Source organism: Suncus etruscus, chromosome 6 (assembly GCF_024139225.1).
Source record: "Suncus etruscus isolate mSunEtr1 chromosome 6, mSunEtr1.pri.cur, whole genome shotgun sequence".
NCBI lineage: Eukaryota > Metazoa > Chordata > Mammalia > Eulipotyphla > Soricidae > Suncus > Suncus etruscus.
This window is the reverse complement of record NC_064853.1, coordinates 24,661,829-24,687,299: the sequence shown is the minus strand read 5'-3', so window position 1 is coordinate 24,687,299 and position 25,471 is coordinate 24,661,829. Positions and strand designations below refer to the sequence as shown.

Here is a 25,471-nt window from a genome sequence, read left to right as displayed (position 1 = left end):
AACAAAAGACACTTAAAGGCTATTCCATGTTCTGGAGGAAAACACAGAAATACATCAGACAATCCCTCTTTTTGATGAAAAAAACAAAACACTTCCTCAAAAGTCAGAGAGTTGGGGCGTTTGCCTTGCATGTGGCCGACCTGAGATGGACCCATGCTGGAAAGAATTCCCGGCATCGCTATGGTCCCCAGAGCCTGCCAGGAGCGATATCAGAGTGTAGAGCTAGGAGTTATCCCTGAGTGCTGCCAGGTGTGATCAAAAATAAGTCTGAGTTGTCCCAAAATTCAGATAGTGAAAAGATATTTGCACAAAGAAACTGTTAGTTGAGAGCTGAACAGTACAGTCACTGTGGATAGGGCACTTGCCTGTATGCAGCTGAAACCAGTTCTCTCCCCAGTATTCCACATGATTCCCTGAGCCCGCTAGGAATAACTCCTGAGCACAGCTAAGAGTGTCCCCAAAACCACCACCAAAAAATTGATAGCTGTGTGGATCTTTCCTGCTGCCACGATGAAGTTCCAAGAACCAGAAATTAATCTTTATTATGTATATCTATATTGCCTAAAGTTACTCAAACCTCTCCCTGTGGAAGAATGACTCCCAAGAATAAAAATGAATAAATATGCCAATACAAGATTATCCCATGAAGGTAATGGGTGCAGTCTTAGCTAATACAGCAGCGGGCACTGAGATCACGGAAGTGAGACAGGAATGGACCATGGCACACAGCTGTCTGGCTGGCTAGGCTCACACTACATTCCTAGATGGCAAAGCCCAGCTGCTGGTTCATTTTGTACTTTAGGTCCCCTCCCACTTTCCAATGTCAAAGCTCCATATTCTTACCTTACTGAAAAAATACATTATCAGCGCCCGTCTTGACAAAAAGTTCTTGATCTGAGTGGGGAAAAAAAATTAACACATTTACATTTTTAAGTCCTATTTAAATAGAGTAATACATATTTCTAAGTTCTCCTTACACTAATTTAAATGAAATGCCTCATGTCTTACAAGGAAAGAACAATATTTATAATAAACCACCTAAGTAAATACCTTTGTGCTATGAAATGGAAAACTAACACATGCCTTTTAGCCTCATTTGCATTCCCGTCTAGACATCTGTGAGCCCTAAATTCAAGTGCTATTGTCATATATGTTATTCTAAATGGAACTGGTGGTGTTAGTTCCTAAGACTGTATTCCTTCTCTAGTCTCTGCAACCTATTTAAATCACTTACTAGCAAAAGAGAACCTGCTTCCCTACCAACAAAACAACCCTCAAGACATGAAAAATGTCAGGGTCTGAGAGATAGCACAGTACAATTGAACCTGGTTCAATCCCCAGCACTGGCATATGGTCTCCTAGAGCAAGAAACAGAAACACGGGGCCGGCGAGGTGGCGCTAGGGGTAAGGTGTCTGCCTTGCAAGCGCTAGACAAGGAAGGACTGCGGTTCGATTCTCCCGGCGTCCTCTGGTTCCCCAAGCCAGGGGCAATTTCTGAGCACTTAGCCAGGAGTAACCCCTGAGCATCAAACAACGGTTGTGGCCCGAAAAACCAAACAAAAAAAAAAAAAAAGGAAACAGAAACTGGGTTTTTGTGGCTCCAAAACCAACCAACCAACCAACCAACCAAACCCAAAACTGTTATCTACTAGTTGTCATTTGTAGGGAATGTTTTCTCAGTGTTCAGCTGAAAGGCACATCTAATGCGATGGGGAAGCCTGGAGCCTGTGCACCACCTTCAAGCATCTCCCCACAACTAAGTACTGCCTGATCTGCCCCTTCTTTAAACTGATAAGAACAGATACTATACTACTTGATCTTAGTCAAAAGGCTGAGAAGCAATGATTTGCCCCTTCTTTAAAAATCAAATTCTTCCTTGATCCCTCAAACCCCCCCCCCCCCCCGCCCCGCTATATCTACTCCAACCATGAGCTTTCACAGAGACTCTGGCCATAAAATACTGTGCATCCCAAGATGCTTCCAATTCCTTATGTCTAGATCAGAACCTTTCTCTACTCTACCAACAGGTTCTGGTTTCTTAATGTTCAACTTGGTTGTTTAATAAGTAGTATCTCAACATTGACATGCCTAAAATCAGACTGCTGGTTTTCCCGACCTCACTGCTCTAGAAGTCTCTTCCAAGATGATCAGTACATGATCAATACATGATGCCGGAGCAGTGGCACAAGTGGTAGGGCATCTGCCTTGCAAGTGCCTAACATAGGATGGACCACAGTTGGATCCCCCGGCATCCTATATGGTCTCCCAAGCCAGGGGCGATTTCTGAGTGCATAGCCAGGAGTAACCCCTGAGTATCACTGGGTGTGGCCAAAAAAATCAAAACAAACAAAAAAAAAATATATATATATATATATATATGATCAATACTCACTAATGGCTAATGGGCCTCAGGAGGTGGTTCATTAAAGTGCCGGAGCCAACATGTTTGATCCCATGCACCACCCCACATCTTGGGTGATGCTTGTCACCTATGACATAGCAACCAACCTTGGTAGTACACTCACAACTAAGTGTGGAAAACCTGGATATCACCAGCAAGGGGAAGCAAATACTAATTTATTACAATATTATTACAGATTCTTGGATCAAAACTAAGATTGAAAGCCAGAAAGGTAGCACAGTGACTGGGTAGGGCTCTTGCGTTGCATACAGCCAACATGGGTTCAATCCCCACCATTTCATATGGTCCCTCAAGTCTGCCAGAAATAATTCCTGAGTACAGAGCCAAGAGTTACTCCTAACCATTGCTGGCTGTGACTCCAAAATCAAAACAACAACAAATAACCAAAAACTATAGATTGAACATTCACTTTCTTGAACAACCACATCTAAGACCTTCCACGTCTCTACCTACAAACTTCCACAGCCACTCGAGCACAGAAAACACCATCTTCTAGAGCTGGAGTGATAGCATAGCAGTAGGATGTTTGCCTTGCATGTGGCCAACCCAGGACAGACCCAGGTTTGATCCCCAGCATCCCATATAGTCATATCTGAGCCTGCCAGGAGCAATTTCTGAGCACAGAGCCAGGAGTAACCCAGTACTGCCAAGTATGGCCCCAAAACCAAAAAACAAAAAACAAAAAAAAAAAGCACCATACTCTAGTAGATTGATACCTTGAACAGAGGATCTAAAGGGACACTTCTAAACAGAAGGCTAGACAATGGCATTTTGTGGGCAGAGCCCTCAGTGACTTATCCATCTCACTCAGCGAAACATGCATTTTACAAAAACGCATGGACCTTATGAATTTGAGGAACCTACCTCTCCGGCCTCACCACCCTTTTCTTTTTTCTTTTCCCCACCCTCCTCATCTAAGCAGTGACAACCCCACTGAACATCCTCTGTATTTCCTGGTCCCCTGCTCCCCCATTCAGGTCTCATCTTTCTTCATGTACCACCTAAACAGGAAACTTCCTCAAATGATCCCACAAAATGTGGCTGCTTTTCTAGCATTTCTTTTCCAATATGGCACTTAAGATATTAAATCTTGGGGCCCGAGAGATAGCATGCAGGTAAGGCGTTTGCCTTGCATGCAGAAGGATGGCTGCTTGAATCCCGGCATCCCATATGGTCCCCCGAGCCTGCCAGGAGCGATTTCTGAGCATAGAGCCAGGAGCAACCCATAAGCCCTATAAGCGTTGCCGGTTGTGACCAAAAAACCAAAAAAAAAAAAAAAAAAAGATATTAGATCTTTTTTCTTCTTTAAGGCACACACTTCTGGAACTGGAGTGATAGCACAGTGAGTAGGGCATTTGCCTTGTACTACACTGACCCAAGTTCAATCCCCAGCATCCCATATGCTTTCCCGAGCCAGGCCAAGAATAATTTCTGAGCACAGAGCCATGACTAACTTGAATGCCACTGGGTGTGGCCCAAAAACAAACAAAAATACACGCTTCCTTTTTATTTCAGGGTGTGTAGGGGGTAAGGGGGCGATAGAGTGACTCCCAGCGTCCTCAGAGGATCTTACAAAGCCAGGGATTGAACCCACATGCAAAACATGAATTCAGTCCATCATCAGTTTTCTGCCCATCCCCACATTTCCTATTTTGAATATAACACATCAATATGCATCCTATGGCCAATGCCACGTCATGATTTCACAGGCATCATTTCCCCCCCTAAGTCTTTCAAGTAACATTAAGCTCTGATTCAAAGAAACAATGCGATGACACATTTGCTTGCTCATCTATTTCCACTCACTAGAATATAAATATTATATGGCCAGGGACCTTGTTTAGTTTGCTGCTTTCCCAGTGCCTAAAACCACATCCTGTATACATAAATTCAATAAATAGTTCTCAAATGAAAAAATTCATAGATCAAATGCAGTACACTAGGATTAGACCTTAAGAGACTGTACAGCTCAAAGCCAGGAAAAATACTGGCAACTTCAAAGAGTCAACTTAATTCATGATACATCAAAAAACGGATTGGGTCTACTGTGTAGCTTAGTGGTAGGACATATGTATCTAGTCTTTCTGTAAGACCCTGGGCTGGATTTCCAGCACCATTTTAAAATTTGAAAACATTTTGTTGAGTCTTATTTATTTCTCACTTGAGGTTCTTATCTCTCACTAAGCCACATGCAAATCCTACCTGTTCAAGTTTATTTTCGATCCATGAATAAATCACATTGGGTTGGCTCACTGTCTTGCGCTCAGCTCTAATGGTAGCAGATGGAGAAGGATCAGAAAATTCAGTCATCTGTGGATCTACAAAGAAAAAGTAAGAGGCAAAACTTCAGACTAGTGACTCGCTACCTGCACCTGTGCTCCTCAAACTTGAGATGAGAAACATCCTCACCGGAGGAGGAAGTCCACAATCTTGGCCCTCTTCTGCTCAGTTGTGGACTCTGGGGTGTCCTATAACAGGTGTCGACATCCAGGATTCCAGTCATCCGATTGACCACACTGCAGCCAAAGGGGGTTCCCAGGGGACTTGTAATATCAGGTGTGGATAATCTTGAGGAAAACAGGGGTGTCTTCACTAATGAGGGCACAGAAGGCCGAGGCATCTGGCTCCCCTTGGGAGTCTGAAAAACAGTTTCTTCTGCAAAAGAAGACCCAGAGTTAAGGCAAGGTGACCCAGACAGGCCAGTACAGAGGCTGTCACACTCGGACATCTCAATGTGTGGCTGAGCGGGTTTGTTTCCAGTTAGGGTTAGACTCTCATGACCCAGATCTCACCACAGAGACTCAACGACGTTGAGGAGACTTTATACATCCTGCCCTTTGCTATATTTTTTTTTTATCCCTATCATAAACTTCCTTACCTTCAAGGTCAGTTTCTCTAATTCTAAACATTTTGAATGATATACATTAAATGATACACATGAAAAAGGGTCACTTTTAATACATCTGAGCATCTGAGCAATGCTCAGATTCTTAGTTCAGTGGTGTGAGCCCAAAAGTTCAGTACTTAGGCTCAGCAATGTCAGTGACCAGGGAACAACAGGGCACTGGGTTAGGTACTGGAAAGAAGTTGGGGAAGCTAGGCTAGATGGAGAGCTCAGGACCTCACAGTGATTCCAGATGTGATCTACCAGCCCCTTTATCTGAGCAATCGTGCTATCTCCCAGCCCTGGTACTTTATTTTACATGGCAGCTCTTTAACTCTGTCACTTTTATTGCATGCTGCTCCCAATTTAACAATTAATTGGCTTCATTTAGTATGTTAATATTGTGAAAAATTACAGAGTATTAATTAACCTTACCCTAGTCTCCCTAGAATTCTTTGACGTTCACACAAGTCATACCAAAGACTAATATACCCAAGATATCTGTAGATCTAATTCTGCAAATCTAATCTCTAAATAGCTTTTTCAAAACTTAACTTGAACTTCTACCAATTTAGTCTAGTAAACCAAGACTAAAAGATTTTTTCCCCTGCCAGTCCAGAAAAAAAAAACCACAAAGACAAATTACTTTCACATACTATCCTCTTTTTTTCTTTTAAATATGGAACGCGGGGCTGGAAAGAAAGCATGGAGGTAAGGCATTTGCCTTGCATGCAGAAGGTTGGTGGTTCGAATTCAACATCCCATATGGTCCCCCAAGCCTGCCAGGGGCGATTTCTGAGTGTAGAGCCAGGAGTAACCCGAGTGCAGCTGGGTGTGACCCAAAAACAAACAAACAAACAAACAAAATATATATAGGAACGCTTCACAAATTTGCGTGTCATCCTTGCGCAGGGGCCATGCTAATCTTCTAATTGTATCATTCCAATTTTAGTGTATATGCTGCTAATGCAAGCACACATGCTATCCTCTTAATAAACTTCCATATATAAATTTTACATATGATTTTTTTAAGGAATAATGAAAATTAGACGTCTTTAAAGAATAAACTTTAAAATTAAGGGCTTTTTGGGGGGAGTGGGAAAACTCCCAAGTAGTGCTCAGGGGTCTTGAGGTGGCACCTGGGCTGGCAGTTCAGTTTAGTGACAGGGACCAAGAATGTGATGCTGCTAAATTAAGTCCTACAGTGCTGGGGACCAGCAGCATTACCATAGTAAAGCTCAGGGAGGCCAAATGGTGCCAGGGATGGCACCAGGATCACGGTATACAAAACTGACACCACCACCCTCCAAGCCCAATGAAAGCAAGCTAGTTCCAAGACTGGAATTTTTGTTTGGTTGGTTGGTTTAGTTTTGGGCCACATCAAGGCCACACCCAGCAACACTAAGGGGTTACTCCTGGCTCTGTGCTCAGAAATCTCTCCTGGAAGGCTTGGCAGACCATATGGGAAGTGGAGATTGAACCCACATTCATTCCGGGTCAGGCACATGCAAGGCAAATGCCCTACCGCTATGGTATCTCTCCAGCCCCCAAGATCAGAATTTTGAAGTTTTAGAAGTATTTTCTAAATTAAAGTTAAATGTGGGGTCCAGAGAGATAGTACAACAGGCAAGATACTCACTTTGAAAGTGGCTAACCCAGGTTTGATCTTCAGCACAACAGATGGTCCCTTGAGTACCACCAGGAGTAATGTGAGCCCAGAATTAAGAGTAAGCCCTGAGCACAAGCTTAAAAAAAACCCTCAAAAGCCCCCAAAATTAAGAAAAATAATAAAGTCAGATTTTGACTGATAGGATATGACAACAATTTAAAATAATAAACAAGATTGGGATGTGGCTCAGTAGTAAAGTGCATGCCTTGCATGCATGAGGTCTGGGTTCAATCCCTGGCACCGCAAAAAATAAACAAAAAAAATGAACAATCTATATTTAACCACACTCATGATCTACAATTCAAGATTATAATCTCTCTACCATGCTGATGTGACGTCCACAGCCTACTCAAAATACTCCTCTAGCTCCATATTCTGTGGAATAAATTCTCAAGTTCTCTTCATACGCATAAGGCCTCTTTCACTATCAAATATCCCCTTATCCAAATGGACAAGACTCCTTCCCGGCAGACTTCCTTTGAATAGTTACACTGTCTGGTCAGCCTTCATGTGTTTCATCTTTGGTTCTGTCTTCCAGCCCACTGTTTAGTAGGCAACAGACAATCTATTTATTTTTTTTCTGAATAAATGCTAATTTGAAGTTGATAACAACTGAAGCACTCTAAAATCTTTAAGAGATTGAAAGCTGGGCCCGGAGAGATAGCACAGCGGCATTTGCCTTGCAAGCAGCCGATCCAGGACCAAAGGTGGTTGGTTCAAATCCCGGTGTCCCATATGGTCCCCCTTGCCTGCCAGGAGCTATTTCTGAGCAGACAGCCAGGAGTAACCCCTGAGCACCGCTGGGTGTGGCCCAAAAACCAAAAAAAAAAAAAAAGAGAGATTGAAAGCTGAGGCCGGATAACATAGCGGTAGGGCATTTGCCTTGCATGTGGATGATCCAGGACAGACCTGGGTTCAATCGCTGGCATCCCATATAGTTCCTGAGTCTGCCAGGAGAAATTTCTAAGTGCAGAGACAGGAGTAACCCAAGTGCTGCCAGGTGTGGCCCAAAAACCAAAAAAAAAAAGAGAGAGAGAGATTGAAAGTTTAAACGTCCTGAACTTAGCAGAATCATTTTTATTTGTCAACAATCTGTTTTTGGTCTATGATAGTTTCAGAAGAAATGAAGAAAAACCAGATGTACTCACTTGGGCCTATCAATTGTTTTGTTATTATCAAGCATCAGATGCTCATGTTTTTAAAAATGAAATAAATAAAATTAAAAAATTTAGAGCAGGAACCGGGAAGGTGGCGCTAGAGGTAAGGTGTCTGCCTTGCAAGCACTAGCCAAGGAAGGACAGTGGTTCGATCCCCCAGTATCCCATATGGTCCCCCCCAAGCCAGAAGCGATTTCTGAGCTCATAGCCAGGATTAACCCCTGAGCATCAAACAGGTATGCCCAAAAAAAAAAAAAAAATTTTAGAGCAGGTACCAGAGTGATAGCTCAGCAGTAAAACCAAATACCAAAATCCAAAACAAACAAACAAAACTTTTAGAGCACTAAATTTCAAGCTTCTCTTTAAAAAAATAAAAATTTGGGGCCGGGAAGGTGGCGCTAGAGGTAAGATGTCTGCCTTGCAAGCGCTAGTGTAGGACGGACCGCGGTTCAATTCCCAGGCATCCCATATGGTCCCAAGCCAGGGGCGATTTCTGAGCGCATAGCCAGGAGTAACCCCTGAGCATCAAACAGGTGTGGCCCAAAAACCAAAAAAATAAAATAAAATAAAATAAAAATTTCTGGTACAAGGTCACACTTCCACATGTGCTGAAGATTTGGCCCTAACCCAAACCACAGCCTCCACCATCCAATGAAGCTTGTGCATGAAAATCCACCACCATTTTCTCCTCACACTTCCTACTCTGCCCAATTTCCTTAAACTGGGATTCACAGAGGAACCCATATTCTTTAAATGCCTGGCTCCCACAGGTACCTGATCAGTAAGTCCTTTATCAGTCTGACATTCCTTAGAGGCCATGGCCAACCAACAGAGGTTCTTCCACCTAACCTGTACCACCGCCTGTCAGCTGCCATCTTTCAAAATGACGGGTTAATAACATGTCAGCTCTCTGAACACGAGAAAAGGGAACTCCCACTTCCAAACCATTCAGTCTTTGCATGCTCTTCTCTGATTCCTCCAACTCTGAACTCTGAGGTACTGAAAATAGAACAGCACTCAGTCATATCTATAAAGCTTCAGGTGTCTGTCTATGGAATAAGTAGAAGCTTCTATTGAATGGCTGACATTGTATGAGCCTTTTGAACACCACACTATACTAGACTCAAGTTTCTCTCTCTACCATGATACCCAGCTCATTTGTAGGTCAGTAACAATATCCCATGTACTGGATCAATTTCCTCTAAAAATGCAGACCTCACACTAATTTTATATATATATATACACACACATATATATACATATATATACATATATATATATATATACATATATATATATATATATATATATATATATATATATATATATAAAACCTTAGAATAGGGCCCGGAGAGATAGCACAGCAGCGTTTGCCTTGCAAGCAGCCGATCCAGGACCAAAGGTGGTTGGTTCGAATCCCAGTGTCCCATATGGTCCTCCGTGCCTGCCAGGAGCTATTTCTGAGCAGACAGCCAGGAGTGGCCCCTGAGCACCGCCGGGTGTGGCCCAAAAACCCCCCCCAAAAAAAAAAAACACCTTAGAATAACTACTGTCATCTCGCTTAAGAAAAAATATGTCAAAGTTATTTGTAATAACATGCAGGGCAAGTTACCTAGAGAATTCGGCTTCTTAGGTTCTGCTGTGTATGATGTAGACATTACTCTCCCATTTGTAGCAGCAGCTTCTTGGTAAAGAACCAGCTTCTGAGTCATATCATTCAGAAGATTTAAACACTCCCTGGAAATAGCTGTCCAATTGTGGGGATGGCCACCTACAAGAGCCAAACAGCAGCTCATAAATGCACACAACAGGTGAAGGTGACATACACTTTGCAACAGAGCCTATTTTTCTGAACTGATATTTATATTCATGTTATTTATTAGTACATATATTCAATAAATATTTTAATGAAATCATTCACCCCAAAATCTACAAGTGAGCACATGGCATTTTATCATTTAAGAAAAACCTATCAAGGGGCCAGAGTGATGATAGAGCAGTAGGGTGTTTGCCTTGCACATAACCGACCCAAGGACAGGCATGGATTCGATACCAGGCATCCCATATAATCTTCCGAGCCTGCCAGGTGCAATTTCTTTCTTTTTTTTTTTTTGGTTTTTCAGGCCACACCGTTTAATGCTCAGGGGTTACTCCTGGCTAAGCACTCAGAAATTGCCCCTGGCTTGGGGGGACCACATGGGACACCGGGGGATCGAACCATGGTCCTTCCTTGGCTAGCGCTTGCAAGGCAGACACCTTACCTCTAGCGCCACCTCGCCAGCACCAACAATTTCTGAGCACAGAGCCAGAAGTAACCTAACCCTTAAATGCCATCAGGTACTTCATCAGAGACCAAAAAAAAAAAAAAAAAACCACGCCGAAAGAAACTTCTCAAACTGTTCCCCAAAACACTGAGCATGATGTGAATAAAAGCCCAGAGTTATCCTGCAGTGCTGCAGACAAATGAGTGGCAATGGGTGCTGGCAGGTCTGATGAGATGCACAGCGTAGTCTTAGTGAATCGACACAGCAAGTGGGATCCCTGACCTTTTCTTTTGTTTAAGAGACATCCCAAATGGTTCCTTATGCACAACTGAAATAATTCCTGAGTGCAGAATCAAAAGTAACACCTGAGCTATTTTGGGTGTGGCACCCTAATCCAAAAATAAATAAGACTTTCAGGATTCTTAAAATTGTCCCTTTTCGGGGCCGGAGATATAGCACTGAGGTAGGGCATTTGCCTTGCATGCAGAAGGTCGGTGGTTCGAATCCCGGCATCCCATGTGGTCCCCTGAGCCTGCCAGGAGTGACTTCTGAGCATAGAGCCAGAAGTAACCCCTGAGCACTGTCAGGTGTGACCCCCCCCAAAAAAAATGTCCCTTTTCTGTTCAACCCACCTCACAATTTCTTCAGTTTAAGAGAATGAGGTAACAAAGCTCTTACCAGAAATATTAAGTAGAATATTTCCTACATGCATAAACTTAAGCAGCCTATTTTTTTTTTTTTTTTTTGCAATACCTGGTTGGCTAAGGCTAAAAACTTCTTGTCTTCGTGAAGGAGAATATTGAGAAAGCAACATGAGGTCCTGCAAGGCCAAATACTGAAAGAAAAAAATACACATATATTATTCACTTGTTTGTTTTTTGGGCCAAAAAACAGTGGTGCTCAGGTGTTACTCCTGGCTCTATGCTCAGAGATGCCTCTCGGGAGGATTGGGAGACCATATAGGATGCTGGGAAATGAATCTAGGTCAGCCATATGCCAGGCAAACATCCTACCCGCTGTGTTATTGTTCTTACCCCTATTTCCCTTTCTTTTTTTTTTTTGCAAAAAAAAAAAAAGGTTTATTTAAGAAAAGAAACAGGTGCTGTCTGCTAGTGTCTCCACTTGTGTCAGATCTGAAAGCAGTTGATAAAACAGGAATGGGACTGGATTGTTTGCTCTGTGAATGAAAGTTCCTGAAATGACTCACAAAAATGAGCCTAGCAAAGCCGAACAAGAGTTTATCACTGAGTTTCTTTGTTCAATTCTGCTTCCATCTCTGCTTCTCTCTTTCTCTCTTTTTCTCTCTCTTCTCTCTTTCTCTCTCTCTCTCTTTCAGAGATTTGGTACTTAGTCATTAAGGACATTTGCAACTTTCCCCTTGATATCAGAATTTTCCTGAACTCATGTTTTTATTCTTTCTTTCTATTTCCCTTTCTTAACCTCTAATACAATGTTATTTATGATACGGACTCAGCATTACCTACCTAGGAGATTTTAGGTAAAATTTTTCTGGAAAGAATTATCTTAAAATTGGGGCTGGAGAGGCAGTATGGAGGTAAGATGTTTGCCTTACATGCAGAAGGACAGTAGTTTGAATCCTGGCATCCCATATGGTCCCCGAGCCTACCAGGGGGCGATTTCTGAGCTTAGAGCCAGGTGTGACCCCCCAAAAAAAGAAAGAATTATCTTAAAATCATAACCATTCTTTCCAGGCATCCAGAACATTTTATTTTCAGCCTCTTCTGTCTACTCACTATGGTTGGCTCCAGCAAAAGATCTGTGTTCCTTCCCTTCTATGTGAGAAGAAATCAGCTTCACTCCAGCTGCCTGTGTATGTCTTACCTAGTTCCATTCCAACTGCAGCTGGGGCATCTCCTTATTGCCACATTCACTACAATGCCGAGCATAGCAGGCACACCATGCCCGCTCTGTGTGCACTAAGAAGTCTCACTGCTCCCTGGCAAACCTCTTCACTCTTGACCTCAGAGCATCTTTGCCAGATGCTCTTGCTGCTCCTGAGCAGAGGAAGTGCTTCCCACTATACTCATCACTGGGCACTTTCACTATTCTGGGTCTACCTTTTCCTTTAAGCCACACCATATCTTAGTCCTTATACACTAAGCAACAAGCAGTAACTAATCCTGCTCTGTTAATTTTTTGTTAGTGTTACTGTTGTTTAATCTATTATAAATCAGCCATAATCTAAGGCAACTGAAACTATGAACTGTTTTCTTTCCATTCTTCTTTTACAATAGCGTGACCCTTTAACACAAACATATGTAGACTGCAATAACTACTTCAAATATCAAAATTCAGTTTGATCAAAACAATGTATTCTTGCTTCACTTAGTTTATAAAGTTTTTTTAATTCTTGATTAAAATTTGTTTTAGGACCATTATCCTCATTCATGTTTGAGGGACTTTACTGAATGCTTAAATATCACCAAGTACTACCTTTGACAATAAGCAACAGTAGTACCACATGAACTAAAGGAGATCCTGAGCCAACAGGATAAAAAAAATCAATTAGCAGTGTTTTGTTTTACTATCCTAAGTTTGTACAAAGCAATAGATATCATTATGTATCAGATTTCACACTTGGAAATATTTAGGATCTTATTTTAAAATTAGAATTGGTCTGGCTTGTTCGCACACATTGCAATATATGTGTGCAGCTTACTTTGAAAACAAAGCAACGGCATTCAGTCTAGCATCTAGGGAATTTTTCCACGAACCACAACTAGACTACTGAAGGCCTGTTAAGAGTATTGACTTCAAGAGTTGCAGGGGCCAGAGTGATAGCACAGCAGGTAAGGCTTTTGCCTTTCATGCGGCCAACCCAGGTTTGATCCCCAACATCCCATTTGGTCACCCAGGCCTGCCAAGAGTAATTTCTGAGCATGGAGCCAGTTCAGGAATAACCCCTGAACAATGATAGATGTGGCCCAAAATCCAAAAGTAAAAAAAAATTTAAATACCATGTTTTTTTGTTTGTTTTTGGGTCACACCCAGCATCACTCAGGGGTTACTCCTGGCTCTACGTTCAGAAATCAACCCTTGCAGGCACAGGGGACCATAAAGGATGCCGGGATTCAAACCACCGTCCTTCTGCCTAGAAGGCAGAAGCCTTACCTCCAGGCTATCTCTCCGGCCCCTAAATACCACTTTAAAAAAAAAAAGATGCAGAGTGGGCCCGGAGAGATAGCACAGCGGCGTTTGCCTTGCAAGCAGCCGATCCAGGACCAAAGGTGGTTGGTTCGAATCCCGGTGTCCCATATGGTCCCCCGTGCCTGCCAGGAGCTATTTCTGAGCAGACAGCCAGGAGTCACCCCTGAGCACCACCGGGTGTGGCCCAAAAACCAAAAAAAAAAAAAAAAAGATGCAGAGTGAAGTCAAATGGCAGAGTACATACCTGGCCTGTGAAGGGCCCTGAGTTTAATCAAAGCACTGCATGACTTTCCCAAGTACTGACAGTTATGGCCCTTATGCCACCCTAACCACTGTTGGATATGGCCCCAACTAAGTACATTCATGGACACACAGACATATTTCAGTGCCTGCATATGTCCAAGAGGAAATCAGTTCCAGAGGGTAAGCTGGAGCCGACTGACTGCAAACAGAGCATACAGCTGAGTACCTTTATGATGAGGGGAGGTCTGCTGCTCAACACCGTGCCAAGACAATTGTCTGACTCTTCTGCAAACAGTGACTGGATGGGGAACTGATGCGCCTATCAAAGAGAATCAAATACAAAGACAAAGAAAATGACTATTTTTTTTAATTTTGTTAGGATTCGGTAAGTACTAATTGAAACTTATTATGGAAGATTATATAGCCAAATCAATGTCTTAAATTATTCCTTGAAAAACCAAGTTGCAGTTAAGTTACATACAATCACTTTATAAAATGTTACTATTCCCTCTTAGCTTTCTAAATTCTTTTTTTTTTTTATCTTTATTTAAACACCGTGATTACAAACATGATTATAGTTGTATGATTACAGTCATGTAAAGAGCACCCCCCCTCACCGGTGCAACATTCCCACCACCAATTTCCCAGATCTCCCTCCTCCCCACCCCCCCTACACCTGTACTCGAGACAGGCTTTCCACTTCCCTCATTCATTCACATTCTATGATAGTTTTCAGTGTAGTCATCTCTGCAACTGCACTCATCACTCTATGTGATGAGCTGCATGTCCTGAGCTGCACCTACCTAACAACAGCAATAAATTCCTTTTTTTTTTTTTTTTTCGTTTTTTGGGTCATACCCGTTTGATGCTTAGGGATTACTCCTGGCTAAGCGCTCAGAAATCGCCCCTGGCTTGGTGGGACCATATGGGAGGCTGGGGGATCGAACCACGGTCCTACCTTGGCTAGCGCTTGCCAGGCAGACACCTTACCTCTAGCGCCACCTCTCCGGCACCAAGCAATAAATTCTATAAGCAAAGATTTTGACACCCTTAAGGATATAAATCTACAAAAATGATAAAATGGAAATACTCATTCTACGATAAACAATTCTTTTTTTGTTTGTTTTTGTTTTTGGGTCACACCCGCCGGTGCTCAGGGGTCACTCCTGGCTGTCTGCTCAGAAATAGCTCCTGGCAGGCACGGGGGACCATATGGGACACCGGGATTTGAACGAACCACCTTTGGTCCTGGATCGGCTGTTTGCAAGGCAAACGCCGCTGTGCTCTCTCTCCGGGCCCAGATAAACAATTCTTAATAAACTGTTATAAATAAAAATTATGGAATCATAATTTAAAAAAATGAAAATAATTTAGCATAATTTCTTCAGCATAAATTTTACAACTCTTTTTGGGGGTCGAAGAGACAGTACAGAGGTTAAGGTGCTTGCCTTGCATGTGGCCAACCCTGGTTTGATCTCTAATACATCATATAGTTCCCTGAGTCCCTCCAGGAGAAATCCTTGAGAGTAGGAGTAAGACCTGAGCACAGACCCAAAAAAGATTCAGTTTAGTTTCCAAAAAGTCAAAGCCCCAGTAATAATCCTCAGAAAAAAATTATAAAATAAATGATGGTTGTAAATGATACATCCTAAATCAAGTTAGCTCAGAATGGAGACCAAAAGGCAACTTACTGAAAAATATTTTTGGGCTACACCTGGTGACACTCGGGTTACTCCTGGCTCTGTGCTCAGAAATTGCTCCTGGCAGGCATGGGGGACCATATGGGTAGTTGGGATTCGAACCATCATTTGTCCTGGATAGGTTGTACGCAAGACAAATGCTCTACCACTGTGCTATCTCTCCAGCCCCTAAAATTTTTAAGCGTATAAGTCATCTGAGCAATGTGCTAGACTGAAAATAAGTCAGTGCAATCTAAGACGCAGAGCACGAATCCAAACCCCAACACTAACCTCTGTCGCAAAGATCTTGAAGAGTAGCCATGAGATGTACCAAGTTGTCAGGAGGAAGACACCACATAGCCAGACATGATAGAGCAATGACAGATCCAGGAGGCCACTCAGAGTGTCCAGAGGTCTGTGAAAGCACAGAGGAAAGGAGAAAATACTCATCAGTACTACAGGAAGAATACCAATAAAAGCTTACTAGACTTGGGGTACACATTAAGAAACATAAATTCTGTTTCTAAATAGCAATCATGATCGACAGAAGTACAGATTTCTCTCCCTAAGACCTTCTAGCACGAGCACCTCCGGAGAGTGCAGGTCTAGATGGTCAGCCTCTTGGGTTTCAAACCTTAGTTTAACCATGCCTATAGTGGGCCAGAGCAATAGTCCAGCAGGTAGGGCACTTGTATTACACACTGTTGACTCAGGTTTGATCTTCTAGACCCCACATAATCCCTGGAACCCACCAGGAGTGATCCTTAAGTGCAGGACCACAGCTGGGTGTTGTCAAAAAAAAAAAAAATACAAAGAACCAGGCCTACAAATCAGCCCCAGATGCTGATTAAAACTTTGTCACTCGTTTGTAATTTAAAACTTAAAAACCATTCAACATAACTAAGGAATTTCAACTTAATATATAACTCTACATAAATAGTTTCACAACAGTTAAAAGCATATAATGCAAACTCAAAATAACGATTCATACTTTTTTTGGGGGGTTTGGTTTTTGGGTCACACCTGGCAGGGCTCAGGGGTCACTCCTGGCTCTACGCTCAGAAATCGCCCCCAGCAGGCTCAGGGGACCATATGGGATGCCGGAATTCGAACCACCGTCCTACTACATGCAAGGCAAACACCCTATCTCCATGCTATCTCTCCAGCCCCAACAATTCATACTTTTAAAATATTTTTTTTTTTTTTTTTGGTGTTTGGGCCACACCCGGCGGTGTTCAGGGGTTACTCCTGGCTGTCTGCTCAGAAATAGCTCCTGGCAGGCACGGGGGACCATATGGGACATCGGGATTTGAACCAACCACCTTTGGTCCTGGATCGGCTGCTTACAAGGCAAACACCGCTGTGCTATCTCTCCGGGCCCACTTTTAAAATAATTTAAGAATTTGTTAGTAAGCAAAACAAGAGCTTTCCTTGGGCCAGGGTGATGCTCCATGGGCTGACTGCAGATTCTACATGGAGGCCCGGGTTTGACTCCAGCACTGCAGTCTCCTGCGCACCACCAGCGGAGCTGGAGTTGCTCCCTTAACATAACACCCACCCCATTAAAAAGTGAGTTACCACTTAGCAAAACTCAGATGGCTCAACTAGCAAAGTAATGCCAATCCCATAATCATGCACCTAGCAGCTGCACAAAAGGATGCAAGCTTCTGACTCTGCCATTTGCTATAAGGAGGCGAATCACCTGACCTGTCCCATCTTCTTCATCACGTGAACCTTAGGGCTCCTATGGGACTGGAACATTCCCACTGGGATGCATTCCCTTCACTGGGCAGTGGGGTTGGCTGGGGATGATGTAGGATAGTTATTTTCAGCTTCTAAGTAAATATTTTTGTTTGTTTTGGTTTTTGGGTCACACCCGGCAGTGTTCAGGATTTACTCCTGGCTCTGCACTCAGAAATAGCTCCTGGCAGGCTCAGGGGACCATATAGGATGCCGGGTTTCAAATGCCTTGCTACTGTACTATCTTTCTGGCCCCTTCTAAATATATGTTAACTGAGGCCTTATATTCATTGAGGATAGAATACCAGGCAATGCCATAAAAACAAAACACTTTTTGTTTTTGGTTTTTGGGCCACACCCGGTAGCACTCGGGTTATTCCTTTCTCTGCGCTCAGAAATTGTTCCTGGGGTCCAGAGTAATGGTGCAGCAGTAGGGCATTTGCCTTGCACAGGGCTGACCTAGATGGACCGCGGTTCGATCTCCAGCATCCCATATGGTCCCCCAAGCCAGGAGCGATTTCTGAGTACATAGCCAGCAGAACCCCTGAGCATCACCGGTGTGGCCCCAAAACCAAAAATAAATAAATAAATCACTCTTGGCTTGGTGGACCATATGGGACACCAGGATTCGAATCACCGTCAGTCCTGGATCAGCTGTGTGCAAGGCAAAAGACCTACCACTGTGCTATCGCTCTAGCCCCATAAAATAAAACACTTTTTAAGTAAGAAAAGGAATTTAGGGGCCAGAGAGAAAGCATGGAGGTTTGCCTTAAATGCAGAAGGACGGTGGTTCGAATCCCAGCATCCATATGGTCCCTCGAGCCTGCAGGAACGATTTCTGAGTGTAGAGCCAGGAGTAACTGGCCAGGAGTGCTGCCAGGTGTGACCCAAAAATAAAAAAATAAAAAAATAAATTAAAAAAAAAGGAATTTAAAGTGCTACCTCTATCAATATCAGTTTTCCCCCCCCCATTTGGCCAGGTGCTAACAAAAATTTGGGCTAACAAAATTACTCATGTATTTGATTTCTATATCCACAACAAGCAGAAGACACAAGTGGCTAAGACACTCACATTGCCCACGGCTGATATAATTGTGATCCCCAGAAACACTGCATATGTATGGTCCCACAAGTTCCACCAGATGTGATCCCTGATCAAAGAGCCAGGAATAAACCTTGAGCTTCCCACTTCCCCCAAACAGTAGTGTTTAATAATTAATTGCTACCCCCCAAAAATTTTCATGATAAAATAGCATTAGTTTGTTTGTTTGTTTGTTTGTTTGGTTTTGGTCACACCTGGCGGCGCTCAGGTGTTTTTCTAGGCTCTGCCCTCAGAACTCACCCCTGGCAAGCTCGGGAGACCATATGGATGCCGGAAATCAAACCACTGTCCCTCCTGGGTTGGGCGCATGCGAGGCAACCGCCCTACTGCTATGCTATCTCTCCAACCCCAAATAGCCAAAATTTAAAAAGCAAATACTTACTAAAAGTTTACTATTTTTTTTACCACGTATAGAGTAAAGTTTAGAGGCTAGGGTGCTAGTACAGCAGGTAGAGCACTTGCCTTATACACAACTGACCAGATTTTGATCCCCTGTACCCCATACAGTCCTCTAAGCATTGTCAGGCGTGATCCCTGAGTGCAGAGCCAGGAGTAATCCCTGAGCACCACTGAGTGTGACCCAAAAACCAAACAAATAAGTATGACTATGTGCAGGGTGTGTGGTGGGAGTGGGAACTGAGGGGGAATCACTAGAATTACATCCCCCTCTACACACAATGTCACTGGTGACCTTTGCCTGCTCCCTCAAACCTGCTTCATCTGGATCCAGCTGGACAATCCAACAAGCCAAAAGCACCAGGAAGTCTGCCACCACAGAGAAAAGGGATTACCGAGGCACAAAAGGAGACATGTTGGTACAACTCCTCGTGGTCCTTCTGAACATGAGGGCAGCGGCTGGAAGAACTCCAGAACTGCTACTTCGGGGAAAGGAACTAGAGAGCCGTGGCAGGCAAGGGAGCCTCCACCGTGGGCCCGTGACTTACCGTGGGAACCGTCAACCACATCTGCTGTGTATAGTCAAGAAGAAATCCAATTTAAGAAATTAAAGGCTAAATCTAAGGAAAACATCTGGAAAGCAGGAAACGTCTAAAAGTTAAAAATCTCGAAGTTAAAACCAGACTTTTCAAATGTATAACTTACTCATCTATCTGAAGGTCCATAGCAGTGCTAATCCAAGCTCGAGGCATATGGCCTGGGGTAAAAGAAAAAGATAAAAACATACTATAAACACACGGAGTTAACAAATACTAATGCTTTGGAAAATGAAGTTAATGAGATGCCCACATACATACCAAAACTTCAGCCAAAATGCTGGATGACTGAATTAGGCCAAGACAGATACAAAAAAAGACCCATGAACACAGACAACCTTTGGCTGTGCCCAGGTCTGAGATGTGCATAATTCAGTTACCATGTATTCTTCTTCTTCTTCCTTTCTATTTATTTATTTATTTGTTAGTTTGTTTGTTTGTTTTTGGTTTTTGGGCCACACCTGGCAGCGCTCAGGAATTACTTGTGGCTCTGTGCTCAGAAATTGCTCCTGGCAGATTCAGGGGACCATATGGAATGCCAGGAATCAAACCTGGGTCCGTCCTGGGTCGGCCGCATGCAAGGCAAATAACCTACCACTGTGCTATGACTTGAGTCCCCAGTTACCTTGCTTCCTAATCACAATAGTCCTCCAACAGTATAATTTAACTACATGGGATATGGTTCAGTGGGAAAGCACATGCCTTGCTCTCATGAGACCTGGGTTTATACCCAACACCACCACAAAAGAAAAAGAAAAGAAATTAAACCTGCAGTCAATTTCAGTTGTCATGACACAGAAAGTGTAAACAAAATGAAGACGGTCCAATGAGCTTTTCAGGAGACAAATCAGAATGAAGAGAAAATGCCTAACAAAATCTGTGGACAATCAGATCACTTGTCAACTCGGTTGGGGAATGGCCACTTTCATCTGATATTGTGCTCAGGTAGAGAGCAAGGTGGATCGATGGCCTCATCTCCCATGGTAAACCCACATGACATTTAACAAAATAACTGAAAGAAGAAAATGACCAAGAATGCAACGAAGAACAGCAGACACAATGGACATCCGGAATGATGGTTCAAGCGTCACAAGCACCTGCCCTGGAACCGTGAGAAAAAGTGATCCCCAATGCCGCCAACATGCAGCAAGCGAAGGCCCAGTGGCTCTGCTCTTTTCAGTCTCAGCATTGCATCTACGTGGAACCCAGGCTCACCACAGCCAGATAAACACAAGTACACAACGCAAATGCACAAGACCTGGTGGGCACAACTAAAAATGTGCAAGTGCTGTGGGTGGCTCCAGCCAGCACGGTGTGAGCACTGTAACCAAATGAATGTGAACATCACCTCTGAAAAGAGTGACCCCAGCCAGCCTGTGTGCAAGCCTGGCACTACGTGTGTGATCCCACAACCAAGCGTGCAAGCACCACAACCTCCCACCCCCACCATCAAAACAAAGAAAAGAGGTCGAAAGCAATGGAAACACATTATGTTGAACAGAACATAAATGGAGAGAGAAGCAATAGCAGGCCATGGGAATATTGGCATAACAATAGCCCACAGCCCAAATGTACAACATATAGGAGCAGTTCAGTCATCTGCACTTCATGATGCAATATGTGGAGAGTGACAATTACGAGAGCTACACAGAAAAAAGTTAGAAAAGCAGGCAACAGAGGGGCTGAAGCAGTGGCGAAAGCAGCAGGGCGTTTGCCTTATACATGCTAACCTAGGACGGGCCATGGTTCGATCCCCCTAGGCGTCCCATATAGTTCCCAGAGCTAGGAGCAATTTCTGAACATATAGCCAGGAGTAACCCCTGAGTATCACTGGGTATGCCCCCCAAAAAACAAAACAAAACAAAAAATAGCAGGCAATAGAATGGTCTAGAGTACACAGTGAGAACCATTTTTAAAAACATATACATAAAAATACATATACATAGGGGACAGAGTGATGACACAGCAGTAGGGCATTTGCCTTGCATGCTGCCAAACAGGAATGGACCCAAGTTCAATTCCACGCATCCCATATGATCTCCAGAGCCTGCCAGAAGCAATTTATTTCTTTCTTTCTTTTTTTTTTTTTTTTTTTTTGAGTCATACCCGGCAGCACTCAGGGGTTACTCCTGGCTCTACACTCAGAAATCGCTCCTGGCAGGCTCGGGGGACAATATGGGATGGTGGGATTCGAAACACCAACCTTCTGCATGCAAGGCAAATGAATGCCTTATCTCCATGCTATCCTTCCGGCTCCCAGAAGCAATTTCTGAGCGTAGAGCCAGGAGTAACCCCTGAGCATCACTGGGTCCGTGGCCCAAAGATCAAAAACAACAACAACAAAATATATATATACACATACACACATAGGGGAACAGAGTGATAACATGATGGGCAGGGCATATGCCTTGCATGTGACTGACCCAGGTTTGATCCCCAGCACTCCCTATGTGTCTCCGAGCCTACCAGGAAACATTTCTTTTTTTTTTTTTTTTTTTTTGGTTTTTGGGCCACACCCACCAGTGCTCAGGGGTTACTCCTGGCTGTCTGCTCAGAAATAGCTCCTGGCAGGCACGGGGATTCGAACCAACCACCTTTGGTCCTGGATCGGCTGCTTGCAAGGCAAACGCCGCTGTGCTATCTCTCCAGGCCCCAGGAAACATTTCTTAATGTAGAGCCAGGAGTAAGCCCTGAGTGCTGCTTGGTGTGACCCCAAAAGCCAAAATAAATAAATAATTTTTTTTAAAAACCATACATAGGATCAGAGAGAGAAAGTACAGCAGGTAGGCACTTGCCTTGCATGTAGCCAATCCTGCTTCAATCCCCTGAAGTATCTCTCTGCCTTACTGGGAGAGGGGGGTGTTGGGGCCAAACCCAGCATTGTTCAGGAGTGACTCCTGGCTCTATACTCAGGAATTACTCCTGGAGATGTTCAGGAGATCATATGGGATGCCGGAGATCGAACCCGGGTCAGCTGCAAGCAAGGCAAGTGTCCTACCTGTTGTATTATTCCTTGGGTCCATCTCTGTCTATTTTTTAAAGAAAACTGTTTATAGATCAAGGATAAATACCTCATACATGTAAAGCCTTAAATTTGCACATGCATACACACACGTGCATGCACACAAATTAAATACACTAGTGACCAAAAGTAATAAGTTTCCTTATAGAAAGAATTTACTTCAGGGGCCAGAGAGAAGGTAGGGTATTTGCCTTGCATGCAGAAGGTCAGTGGTTCGAATCCCAGCATCCCATATGGTCCCCCGAGCCTGCCAGGAACGATTTCTGAGCGTAGAGCCAGGAGGAACCCCTGAGCAAAGCCAGGTGTGACCCAAACACCAAAAAAAGAATTTACTTCTTTAAATCGTATTTAAAGATGTCGTATTGTCATACGTGCCCTGGGGAGAGCACAATGTGGCAAAGCACAAGCTGCGATGCAGGAGGCCTCAGTCTGATCGCTCTCACCATGTCCTCTAACTCTTGCCAGGAGCTGCCCCAGCCACACCTTCAGCTCAGAACTGGGAATAGCCCTGAGCACTCCCGAGTGCAGCCCACAGACAAAAATGAAAAACCTTTTTTATTAAAATATAAGCTTTAGGTACTATCTCATTGCTTTCAGACGTAATGCCATAACATCTTCAAGTAAGCATGTGTTTTATGTTACACAAAGAATCCCAGGAATGTCCACCTTGCAGATCTGAAATGCTATTCCACTACAAATAGCACCTTTAGGATTCCCCCTGTGGCCCCCATCCTCATGATCCATCACCCACTTTCCAGGCTGTAAGAGTCTGATTACTCTGGATACCCATATAAGTGGAGTCCAGTGGTATTTTTCTTTCTATGACTGAACCACTTCTCATATAGAGGGTGTACTCACGGGTCTTGTGTAACATATGACAGAATCTCCTTGTTTAAGATCAAGAAGCATTTCATTGGACATACATGCTATGTTTTATTTTCCCTAAACAAAATATTCTCATAATTTAAATAAAGAATCCATTAAGTTAATCATTTACCTCCAATCGTAAGAAACAAAGTAATAAATAACTCTAGAAATGTGAACTCTGAATTAAAATATACACTGGTTCCAAAGCAAAAATTCTTACCAAGGAAATAATATATCACGCAGAAATTTCTAATCAGGAACAGAGATTCCATACAGCTATGTTTAACTAGTAAGAGCAGAGATCTCCTAAAGCGTAAGAACTTGTATTGCTGTTGGAAAAAAAAACAGGAAGAAAAATGACATCTAAAACGAAGTTCTACTTCATTCTAAAGCAAACACTTAACTATTTTAATCCACCTATAGGCACATAATCACAGTATAAAAAGACATTTTATTCTAGAGGAAAATGTCAAGACTGAGGTTAAAAGATTTAAATTAAAACCTCACAGATTATGACATCAAAAATTAGAAAATTAGGGATATCAATATATACTTTAGTATATCAATCTATATATTAGACTAGGTAGAAGGTAAGTATAAACCCAAAAAATCCATAGTATCTACAGCAACTATACATACATTTAAACCTCTCAACCCTATGAAGGGATGAAGAAGAAAACTCAGGCATAGAGCATTAAGCAAATTAGCCACTGTAACCAGCTGGGAAAGGAAAATCTGAGGTCTTAATCTGGTTTCATCATTTGCAATCGTGTGTGTGTGTGTGTGTGTGTGTGTGTGTGTGTGTGTGTGTGTGTGTGTGTGTGTGTGTGTGTGTGTGTGTGTGTGTGTGTGTGTGTGTGTGTGTGTGTGTGTGTGTGTGTGTGTGTGTGTGTGTGTGTGTGTGTGTGTGTGGTGCTGGAGATCAAACCCATGTGAGGCACTAACTGCTAAGTGCACTCCCCACACTGGAGCTGGCCTGCAATCGTGTGTGTGTGTGTGTGTGTGTGTGTGTGTGTGTGTGTGTGTGTGTGGTGCTGGAGATCAAACCCATGTGAGGCACTAACTGCTAAGTGCACTCCCCACACTGGAGCTGGCCTGCCTCTACATGACACTTTGAAGATACCATCTGCAGAAAAGCAGGCCGCCACAGAGGCACTCGAGGCACAGGTAGCAGGAGACCTGAGTCATAGTGCTTTCTTTTCCACCAGCATCAAGCGCATCCACCTTCTCAGAGAGGGCGGAAGTTCTAGACTTGCCTCCAGTTCTAGCAATCTCAGAGAAAAGAATCAGGTATATGACACATGGGTGGAGAGAGTACAGTGGGAAGGAAGGGTATCGCAGTCAACTCAGGTTCTATCCCCCAGACTACACATGATCCCCCCCAAAACCAAGAATGACCCCTAAATGCAGAGCTAAGGTAAGCCCTGAGCACCACTAGTTGCGCCCCACCCCCAAATAAAAGAATATGAAACAGTTTCTGAGGTTCAGGACATGGCTCAAAAAACTAGACCACAGGCACGCAGGAGGCCCAGGTTTGGTCCCTAGCACCATATAGTTCCCATAGCACTATCGGAGAAACTCCTGAGCACGAAGCCAAGAGTAACTACAGAGCACCAAAATATGACACCTCCCCATCCCCTTGCAAAAAAGCTCTTCCTAAAAAAAAAAAAAAAAAAAAAGTACATTTCTTGTAAAAAAATTTTCTTTTTGGTTGTTTTGGGACCACAACCTGGTGAAACTTTTTTGCCTGTCCCTTTTTGCCCCACAAATGGGGGAAAACAACTATTAGAAAGAATCTAGGAAACCTATTGAACAAAAGATGAATTTTCCAAATTCAGGTCTTCTTTTGTTATTTATTCATCCCTCTTTAAGGATTTTCAGGGGATTTGTACAGAGGTGCAGAGCAGGTAAGTCATGTACCTTGCATATGGCCAACCCCAGTGAAATCCCTGACACTTCACTGGGCCTCCTGAGTCCTGACAGAAGTGATTGTTAAGCACAGAGCAAGGAGTAAGCAATATCAGATGCGATTCAAAAACCAAAACAAGCGCCCCAAAAGGAGCTGGGAAGGCTGAAGAGATAGTACAGGGACACTTGAATTGCATGAAGCAAACTTGGGTTTCATCCCCAGCGCTATATAAGGTCTCTTGACCCCACCAGATGTAAACCTAAGGGTAGCCCCTATCAGAAAAGAGGGGATAGGGATTCTCAGAAGCTGAAGCACTCTCATATGGAATTCCATGTGGAATACCCCTGCAGAAT

The 25,471-nt window shown here is 43.3% G+C and overlaps 1 protein-coding gene and 1 non-coding gene across 2 annotated transcripts in view; both read right to left on the bottom strand.

Moving 5' to 3' along the window:
• The window catches only part of NDC1 (NDC1 transmembrane nucleoporin), a 63,131-nt gene that overhangs the window by 17,343 nt on the left and 20,317 nt on the right, over nt 1-25,471 (bottom strand). The window contains exons 6-14 of the mRNA XM_049774726.1: nt 23,430-23,538; nt 19,430-19,481; nt 15,778-15,901; nt 14,034-14,126; nt 11,150-11,231; nt 9,745-9,903; nt 4,832-5,077; nt 4,625-4,740; nt 844-894 (exon numbers count right to left, since the gene is read on the bottom strand). Coding sequence (XP_049630683.1) covers nt 844-894; nt 4,625-4,740; nt 4,832-5,077; nt 9,745-9,903; nt 11,150-11,231; nt 14,034-14,126; nt 15,778-15,901; nt 19,430-19,481; nt 23,430-23,538 — 1,032 coding nt within the window. The remainder of the gene's footprint in view (nt 1-843; nt 895-4,624; nt 4,741-4,831; nt 5,078-9,744; nt 9,904-11,149; nt 11,232-14,033; nt 14,127-15,777; nt 15,902-19,429; nt 19,482-23,429; nt 23,539-25,471) is intronic.
• LOC126012298 (U6 spliceosomal RNA) lies at nt 6,174-6,282 on the bottom strand. The gene has a single exon (XR_007496816.1). It is a non-coding gene; the product is annotated as a U6 spliceosomal RNA (small nuclear RNA).